The 10,289-nt window shown below is 41.0% G+C and overlaps 1 protein-coding gene across 3 annotated transcripts in view; it reads right to left on the bottom strand.

Moving 5' to 3' along the window:
* Nucleotides 1-10,289, bottom strand: part of bmp2k (BMP2 inducible kinase) — a 45,041-nt gene that overhangs the window by 8,568 nt on the left and 26,184 nt on the right. For 2 of the 3 annotated variants that reach the window (XM_032514916.1, XM_032514918.1), the window contains exons 7-15: nt 7,801-7,933; nt 7,397-7,500; nt 7,231-7,310; nt 6,798-6,946; nt 6,087-6,307; nt 5,126-5,326; nt 2,523-2,761; nt 1,573-1,742; nt 1,038-1,154 (exon numbers count right to left, since the gene is read on the bottom strand). In XM_032514916.1, the coding sequence (XP_032370807.1) occupies nt 1,038-1,154; nt 1,573-1,742; nt 2,523-2,761; nt 5,126-5,326; nt 6,087-6,307; nt 6,798-6,946; nt 7,231-7,310; nt 7,397-7,500; nt 7,801-7,933 (1,414 nt within the window). The remainder of the gene's footprint in view (nt 1-1,037; nt 1,155-1,572; nt 1,743-2,522; nt 2,762-5,125; nt 5,327-6,086; nt 6,308-6,797; nt 6,947-7,230; nt 7,311-7,396; nt 7,501-7,800; nt 7,934-10,289) is intronic. The other variant, XM_032514917.1, reaches the window with a different exon arrangement.

Below are 10,289 nucleotides of genomic sequence, written 5' to 3'. Positions count from 1 at the left end.
TATATATATATATATATATATAAAAAATAAATGTGTGTCAGAGTGGACATTGACTGCCGCAGTTAAATGCACAGTCCACATGAGAACATTTGAGGCTTTGTCCCAACAATAAAAAAAAGAAATTAAAAAAACATTTAGAATTTTGTGAGGAATCTTTGCAGTTTCAATGGCCAAAGAGGGGTGATGGTGTTTTGATGTAAACTAATGGCAAAGAGCCACAACTTTGGAAGTTCAAGTGTCGTCTTTTTTTCCTAATGGAGTTGATTAGTACCAATAGATGGCCTATTTGTGTGTTTTTTAAATGTATATCACTGTGCAATTTTGACATCACTCAGCCCTAATTAGTAGCAGCCATGTGTCCTGTTGCTCATCCTCTTTAGGTTCATATTGCTTTTAGCCCCGATGGAACTACAGCAAATTTATCCACCTGTGTTCCTTGTTGGACACAGCGAGTTGGACGTTTTTTATGCACGAAAAAAAGAAAAAGAAGCTCCTCACCATGAGTGTACAGGTTACATAGTGAGAGCCCTATGTGTTAGTACCTTGTTCAAGCCATTTGATCTAGACAGGGAAATGACTGGCATAGTTTGTGCCTTGCTTCACAGAGTGAGCTATAGAGGAGATTCAAACACTTCTTCCAGCTGACTTGCATAAGTGTTAGTTACAGCAGGGCAGTTGGACATGACCACCACCAAGCCCAGTGTTAAAGGCCAGAGCTGACTGCAGTGAATTCAGAGAGGGCTTTATCTTCACTGATGTATCTGCTGTTCCTGCTCTTCCTCTTAATTTAATCACAGAAGATCCTCGACTCACCTTTTCCTTATAGTTTTTACTGAAGAACTAATCTGCCGAACAACATTAAGAAACTGAACAAAACCCTAACTGATCATTGGATTATAATGCTCCACTGTGGGGTCTGTGTGGCAGAGGAGCTTGGAGCAGAGGAGCTGGGCAGGGGAGCAGGAGAGAGCGGGGGTGGGGGGGCAGGTAGCTCCACAGTGTTGGGTCTTCTCTGTAGAGACTCCTCTAAGACTTGCCTGCGCTGGCCACGAACGGGACTGAGCCGAAGAGGTCCTCTGGTAGCAGGGGCTTGGTGGAGGAAGCAGGCTGCGGTCGGTCCTTTTCCACGCTGGCTGTTCTCTCCAATGGCTTGTCTACATGTAGGAGGGGAAGAAACTTTTTATCATCTAAGGCAGTGACACCAAGGCATTTTTTTTTTTAACAAACCACATGGAGCCTGTTGTAGACTTGCAAACATTCAGAGACAAGAAAGCACAGTCCAGGGCTCCATAAAACGGACATTTTTAGTGTCTTTAGTAATGCTTAAGCAAAATAAACATAGCAGTAGATAGATATGAATGTCTTTCTTTCACGAAAATGCATTATTGGTTGATACAAATTAGCAAAAATGTTAAAAACAAATTCTCTATCCATAAAAAACATGAATCTGCACAAACACTAAGCACTTCCATAAAATGTCACTTCAATTCGTTATAAGTTTAAAATATAAATACTGTTATATAATATAAGATAAACAAACACTATAACAAAATCATTGAAGGGGTCACTTGCTTGCTCTGAGCATGTCAAACTCCCGGTCAATCAGCTCCTCCTCGGTCAACTTGGAGAAGTTGTCCTCTCCGAAAGGGTTCCAGCGCGACATGTCGGGGGGGTTAGTTACTGTACTACTACAGCTGTGGGAGGGTGGCGTGATCCCATCTGAAGCAAGCATAGGGTTTCTACTGTGGAGACAGTACAAACAGAGGCAACCTGTTATGGGTATGATTCACCTCATGGACACATTACTGTTACAATAACGAGTAAGGCTGTGAGATGATACATAAAAACTCCAATCTGGAAGTTTACTGATAAACTCCTAGCTCCCTACTGAGACAAACTTAAGAATATAAAACTGGCAGAAGTTAAACTTTTGCAAATAACTCAAGTAAATACTGTCCTTTCTCTGCTCCCTCTGGCCTCTTTTAATGTATTCCTTTCATCTTTCTTAATTTATTTGTTATTAGCAGGTAAGCCAACTTGATGTAGCATCCTGGTTCAGTGTTTTACAGAAGAGAGTAAAGAAAGAGAGAAAGTCTTTGTTTCTCTCAAAGTGAAGCCTTTTAAAGTTTGGGAGCTAACACACACTAGCCGCCTGTATGACACCATTAATAAATAACATTATTGCAATTTGGGAAAATATAAAACTATACCTTACTGTGGAAAAAGAAAGTATGTGAGTGGTCACTGGGCTATCAGAAGAGTAAGTAAATTTTGGAATAAACTTATAACTTATTTCTATACTGAATTAGGCAATAGTGGCATAAAAATGTAATTAAAACCTTCTAGAAGGATAACGTATTAACCTGAGCTTTCAATGAGAATGTCAAACAGTGAAATCTCTTGATTCTAGCTGAAGATTCAACTGTGATTTGGCTTTAAAAAAGCCATGGAAATGTACTTAATTCCTCCATTTAGAATGAGAAATGGATGTCCAACAATGTGATAAGTTCAGGGGACATTACCTGGGGTTAGTGTATGAGGGATCCACAGGGGACGGTCCCCCCATCTGCCCAGCTCCAGCAGAGGGCGTGGTCGCATTATAGGAACCCAGCGGAATCTGGAACTCAAGAGGGGATGACATATAGGGGGGAGGCTGCTGAGCAGGGTGCTGCTGCTGCGGAGGTTGATTATGTTGATGATGATGTTGCTGCTGCTGCTGCTGTTGCTGCTGCTGGACAAAAGCCTGTTGGTACTGGTGCAGCTGTTAGGGAAGGATAAGAAGGACAAGAGGGGGAAGGGAATGAGGGACGGACCTTTGATTTCAATGGTGCACAATGACGGCAACGAGATGATGAAATGTTGTTAGAAACCAGTTCTGGATTTGGAAAGCTGGGGACACAGTGGAGGGGAGGGACCAAGGAATGAAAGTCAAACAGCGAGTAGGACACCAAACTGAACAAACTTCCAAATGCAATAAGGATCATCTCAAACACTGGCTGACCATTTAAAAGCTGCATTCATTGACTTTGGAGGGATAGAAATTCTCCAAAACAAGCTGACTGATAAAAAAAGTAAAAAATAGCTAGCTGTTATGGATAGAATGTTTTATTCTTTTGGAGCATTCACTGAAATATCAATATTTATTCTCTCCTTATAGCTGTGGTTGGTTCACTGCCAGCTCCTTAGAAAATAGAGTGCTTAGCTGCTAAATGTTCCACTTTCTCTACTAGCTGGGTCACCAGATTTCCCCTGATGGACCTGGATCTGACTTTTTCAAAAGAGGCTCTTTTTCTACTAGAGATCACATATACAAATTTGTTCTTATACTCAAAGATCTGCGGCCACAGCAACCTGTAACTTGTTTTTGGGACAACCAGAAGTATCTAGCAGTGTGTGTGTGTGTGTGTGTGGTGTGTGTGTGTGTGTGTGTGTGTGTGTGTGTGTATAGCAGAACAGTGATGATCTTTGAATATAATGTTTTTATATGAATTCACTTAAGGAGATACAAACCTTACTCAAAATTAACCTTTTAATGTGGTTCATGTTTCTATTTTGTCATGCTTCTGACCAAGTTCTTGTTTCTTTAGATGTTAATTTTGCCATGTTGCTCCATCTCCCTTTTCCATGTTTTGTCAACAAACCATTTGTGTAAAGCACTTCACCACACACACACACACACACACACACACACACACACACACACACACACACACACACACACACACACACACACACACACACACACACACACCACACACACACACACACACACACACACACACACACACACACACACACACACACACACACACACACACACACAACGCTGTTGCGCTTTTAAAGTACTGTACAATTAAAGTTGATCTGTTGTCATTACACCATATTACAAATTTGCAGTCACTCAGCAAAGCTTCCTTGTCACAATAAGGAGCAGGTCTAAGTATCACAGAGGAAATGCTGTTTTTGAACATTTAGCAGGTATCTTGGGAATAAGAACAGTGATATTTAGAGGTGATCTCTTCCGCTGTCTGTGAACCGCTTCATATGTCAGGATGCAACATAGAAGAAATTGCATGATTTTACCCTCTGTTCGATCCCCTCGTGGCTTCGCTCAGACCAGATTGCCTCTGAAATAAAACAGATGGTACGCGTTCGGTGGGAAACAGACTAAAAATTACGCCGCCCTAGTAGGGCGCATTTAGAAGACCTGTGTTTGTGTGTTTGATTCAGTAGTCGCGTAAATACTAGTTTTCTGGATATTTGGACAGAGTCTGTAGGAAGTTTGAGCGTCTGCTTCCAATGCTGCTTGGCACAGACGTGAAGTGACTAAAGAGGACTGCCAGTGTTTGGAACAGAGAGAGCATTTTTTAGGCCATTCTGACATTAAATGAAATATTCAGCTCAGTGTTATTTCATGCTGTGTCTCCATGTGTTTCGCTGTCGTTTGCTCAAACTATTTATTGCAGTTTTGGATCAAATCTTCTGCTCTGAAATTCTGTCATGATTTTGAACTAGAAGCATCCTTGGATGAGCCTAAAGGCAGAGTTGGTAATGTTGAAAAGCTAGTAAGAGTTGAAATTAGCATTGCCTTGGGGCTCTGCTTAACCACTCCCCCTGCCCTTGGGGCTGCGACCAACACGGACGTGCACGAGCATCGCTGTGTTGCTGAATCAGAGCAGAGCAGAGCATGGAACCGCAATTTACTTCAGGTCTTGTTCACCAGTAAGCAAACAACTAATATTATCATACTGAATGTTTAAAACAAATATGACTACTGACGTGATTGAGCTCAGCACAGCGGGGCAAGGAGACATTACATTGGTTCTTTCCAAGCAAACCGTAAGGCAGTGATTGGCGGACGCTTTTACAGGATTACAGCAGCTACAGATGACAGATTTTTTTTTGCTCATTTTAGAGAGCCCGTAAGTTATTTATTGCCGTCTGGGTGTAAAGACCATTTCAAACAATACATAAAAAAGTGTATATTGGAAACAAGTTACCAACCCTGCCTTTAAAACGCAAACAAAGGCACGTTGAATTTGATGAATGTCCTTTAAGCACAGGCAGAAAATCAAATTCAAGCCTTGGTAACCTTAGCCAGTTTCAGAGCCCTAACAGAACTTACCATAGCTGTGTACTGAGCCTGGGCCTGGACCTGGGCCTGAGCGACCTGCTGCTGGTACATGGGCTGCATCATCATCTGCTGCTGCCGCTGCTGTAGGAGGGCCTGCTGCTGTTGCTGCTGGAGGAGGGCCTGCTGCTGTTGCTGCTGGAGGAGGGCCTGCTGCTGCTGAAGCTGGAGGGACTGCTGCACAGCCTGTTGGTACTGAGGAAGGGTTGTAAAGATATTCAAAACATTTCTCTCAGTGACAGTTCCAGAAATAATCAACAGGAGCTGGGCGATATGGGAAAAAAATCAAATATCACAATATTTTTGATCAAATACCTTAATGTCGATATCGATGCGATATTGTAGGGTTGACTATTGGTGCTTTCATAAAATATTAACACAACATTTTTGATAAATAATCACCAATAATGTGTAAACAATGATGTAAATGTGCTGTATTTATATAGCGCTTTTCCAGTCTTAACAACTGCTCAAAGCGCTTTTACATCTACAGGGAACATTCACCATTCACACACATTCATACACTGTGGCTGGGGCTGCCGTACAAGGTGCCACCTGCTCATCAGATAAACATTCACACACATACACACTCCGATGCGCAGCACCGGGGGCAACTCGGGGTTCAGTGTCTTGCCCAAGGACACTTCGACAATGACTGCAGGGGCGGGGATTGAACCACCAATCTTCCGATTGGCAGGCAACCGCTCTACCACTGAGCCACAGCCGCCCCATGATAAAGTGGGTAAAGGGAAAGGTAGTCTGGTAGATGATTACATTACTTTACTGTAATGCAGCCTTCATAACCAGGAAAAGGGAAAAGACAACATTTGTGTCACATGATGATTATATGATATCCAAAATTTCAGACAATAAAGCCTTGAGATTTTATGTATGTGTGTGTGTATATATAAATAAAGTGGTTGAGTTGTGCTGTATGTCAGTTAAGTGCATGTACCTGGATGTATTGGAGTTGCTGTGCATTTGCATGTTGTTGCTGCACAGCTTGTTGTTGTTGTTGTTGTTGTTGTTGTTGTTGTTGTTGTTGATGTTGATGGTGATGTTGTTGTTGAAGCTGCTGTAGACGCAGGTCCCCAGGCTGGAGCTGCTGCAGGACTCTGTGTTGCTGACTGCTGGGCTGGGACTGCATGGATGGCTGCCCAGAGCCAGGGGTGGGAGCTGAGTGGATAGGTATAGATGGATGGATTTATTACTTATTACAACACAACATTGAGCACAGCTCTTAGCACCACCAAATACAATTTAAATTGGTTTAAAGAAATGCCAATAAACCACAGCATGTTTTTCTCCCATGCTGGTAGCTATGTGGACTAAACCGACCATTTTCCACAACGCTGAGGAGAAAGGTCTGACAATGCAAGACTAGTGAAATCTTCAAAGTTGACTTTTACTACAGTACTATGGCTTTGTATTATCATACAAGGAATAATACTTAAAAAAATAAAAAAAATAATTTCTTAAAAGTTACAACTTTAAACAAATTTTAGCATTCGGTTTTCTCTCCTCTAATACATACTCATGTACATACTGTACATATCTTCATGTAATAAACTAATTTCTTAATGTTATGGTTTTTCGGTTAAGAGATTAGAACATTCCTTTAAGATAATGTAAACTTCTCTAGACATCACACTGATGTTCAACAAACCTTTCTGGCCATTGCTGACGGGTGCTGACGACACAGTCATCTTGACAGGGGTGACAGTGTTGGCAAGGGGTAGAACGTTACTGTTTGCCGCTTTAGGCCTTTGTCGGGGAGCTATTGACGTTTCTGTCGGGCCCACAGCGTCAGTTATCCTAGGAAGAAGTCAAAAGTTGTCCCTCAACATGTGGTGTATGTACAGCAAGGTGGAATGGGCTGTTCTGCCCATATACATGTTAAAGTCAGCACGAAACAGTGATCTTAACTGATTCTTTTTAATTAGCCTGGGGGAAAAAAAATCTCTTATTCTTATGTTATTCGTTCCAACATAGATCAAGTGTTTAACTTTATAATACTATTTTGTAATTTATATATCAGTCCTAAGCTATTTTGTATATCATAAAAAAAGTCAAATAGGGGGAAAAAAAGAAGAGACTACCTGGCTTTTGTCATGCTTTTCCTAGCTGCGACCTCACTAGCGGTTAGAGGCTCTGGTAGCGATGTAGGGATGGGAGAGTTCTGAAAAAAAGGGAGGAGGATTATGTTAATAAGCAAATGACCACAAAGGCTAAAGCCACACCGATTGCTTCATTCCAGTGACTTACAAAGAGATTTGGCACTGGACAGTCTTTTCCAGCTAATTTGAAGGCAAAGTAGGACACTTGGTAAATGTCTGGTCTCATCTCCTGGTCTGGTTCAAGCATATATCCTGAAAAAGACAGAAGTAATTTCATACAGCATCACCTTATGTATTGTAAATATTGCATTGTGGTTGATGTGCATCTTCTTCATTTGGTCACTTGGTGGAGCTGTTGGTCACATATTAAAAAAAGGAAGAGCCACTGCAGGATGCACTTAGTGAATTGAAATGACTTGAAAATGATAAATAACTCCCAAAAACATCCAAGCAGACACATGCGGTTTAGAAAAAATAAGAAATAGAAGTGATTTTAAATAGTGATAGAAAGTAATTCTGAGGTAGTACTTAAAAAATTAACCACAAACTTACTGATTAAACAGTGCAGCTTGAAGGAGAATTTGGAGTTATCTGGAACAATAAAGGTTCCGTCACATATGGCAACTTGACTCTCCCCAAATGGAAGTGCGAAGAAACACAGCTTGTACAACAAGCATCCAAGTGCCTGTGGAGAAAACAGAAACAGTACTAAAAAACACTTGACACCCTCACTAACTTTGAGGGCTGATACCTGAGGTTTAGTACTGTAGGTTTAGTACCATATTGTATTGCAGAGTATACTTTTTAAAACAACCTTTTGGAATTTAATGTTTTTCCATAAAACCCTTTTTTTCCTTTAATAAAAAGCCAAACCTCAAACGCATCACATCTTAATTAGCAACGTAGCTATAAAGGAACTTTTCTTAAACAAACTAAGGGCTGGGTATTTTTGGGAAAAAAATTACAATTGTACATTTACAATTAATTAATTGTAAAATTACAATTACAATACCAGAACATTGGTACTGGTATTGTAATTGAGCACCCTTAAATTGATACCGATACCAACAAAGTACTTCATTCGTTACCCATCATGTGATTGGCTGCAAGCTAAAATTTTAAATTTTTTCTAGATCGGAGTACAAAAAAGGCTTGAATGCATTTGAAATGCAGAGAGGTTTCAATACTATTTGGTACAGGGTGATTTCATCTGATACCTTAAAAAAAAGCTATCAAGTACTTAGTTGTTTTACAATAAAAGTAAAGTGTGGCGTAAAGTGCTAACCCTGGCAATGTTGTTGCCATTTTCTACCCACTGAGCTACACAGGCCTGCTAAACAAAGAATTAATGTTTCTTACGTCACAGCTTTTAATATTCAGGCCAAGAGTCTGCTCTCCTGGTAATATGGCTGTCCAAACAAATCCATATGCAAAAGTACTCTGCTCCCAAATCATATAAGCAGTTGCCGCTATATTTGGCTCTGGCATCTTTTTGTTGATGGTGCAGTTGGAGATAAAAGAGACTTTGGGATTAGCAGTATTGGAATGTCTTTCCTGTAAGCGCTCTATCTGAAGACAGATATTCTTCACAGTCCTCCGCTCAACGAGCTAATCCAGTCGGATACTAAACTCCTAATCTGAGTCAGACAGCACATCCTCCAACAACAACCCCAAAATGCATGGCCAAATGAACATGACATTTGTGTGAGGCAACTCTATATGAAACAACAGACTTTTAAACACGTGGTTAAACATAGAACAGGTAGTGAGAATGCAGGGAGTAGTCCACAGGAAGTTAGTGTTTTTGTTGCATGTCCCACAGAAGTTCCAACAGCCCTATTTAAAGCTTCTATCTATACATCTCATACACCTATCACTGCAGACTGATACATTAATCCACATTCGCAAAATAAAGTAGATATAAAAAGACTGGTTTTAGTGGCTATAAGTTAGGCAATGTGTAAGTGATTATGCTAGAGTTGTTCCAAAACCAGTATTGGAAAAGCCTCCCATACTGCTTAAAATGTTGGATCGTGTTTCGGCGAGTTCGTAAAGCCTATGCAAGGAATTGTTGAATTGTCTTGATTCAAAGTTGTAAAACAGAATGTGAAAAGGTCTGTGCACACGTTTATAACGCACATGTCCCATCAACAGCCGCACCTTTATATGCTGGTTGTTTTAACTCCATGGGTGCATTAATTCACACCACCTCTTCAAAATGGCTGCTGTCCAAGCCTCTCTACCTAGGCCTATTTTACACAAGCTCATCAAGGTCGTCAACTGTGCCTAATTATCTCAAAGGAAGGGAAAATAGAAGAGGACAGGCAGCAGGGAATGAAAAGGGTGAGGCGGAGTGTTGGTGAATGATGTTGACCAATGTTTTGAGAGAAAAACTCTGTTGGAGAGCTTATGGAGGAAAACAGCCTGCGTCAGAGTTTCAACATGGCAGTGAATAAACTAAAAGAAAAAGTTTGAGGAGCACTAAATGTAACTAAGAGAGAAGGTTATAATTTCCAAATTCCAATTAATATCTAACTTAAATTATTTGATAGTGTCATCCATCAAACTGCGCTGTTTGGTAGAGAAGTATGGGGTCCACTCCGTCATCAGAGTTACACCCGTTGGACAAACATCCAACAGAATCTTAACATGCAGAATTCTGCAGATACATTTTACACATCCACAGAAAGAAACCAACAAAATATCTAGAGCAGGATCCGGCAGATACCCACTGATAATTACCAATCAAAAGAGAATGTTCAACTTTTTTAACAGGCTGAAATCCAGCCCCCGAGACACCCTCCACTTCTAAGCCCTCCAAATAGAAGAGCTGAACCCAGAAAAGAGTACCTTATGCCAGTTGGTAGAGAGGCTTACTGCCCACTCTGACCTGCCCCACAACAACACTACTCTCCAAATACCAAGAGAGACGGAGAACCTGTAGGGGCAGAGTTACGCCCACGACACTGCACAAACCAGCACTGCAAATGTCATCACACAGCCACACACACACAGCCACACACACACAGCCACACACACAC

This window comes from Etheostoma spectabile, chromosome 5 (genome assembly GCF_008692095.1).
Source record: "Etheostoma spectabile isolate EspeVRDwgs_2016 chromosome 5, UIUC_Espe_1.0, whole genome shotgun sequence".
NCBI classification, from domain to species: domain Eukaryota; kingdom Metazoa; phylum Chordata; class Actinopteri; order Perciformes; family Percidae; genus Etheostoma; species Etheostoma spectabile.
Note: the sequence above shows the minus strand (reverse complement) of the source record. Positions and strands in the feature narration are given on the sequence as shown.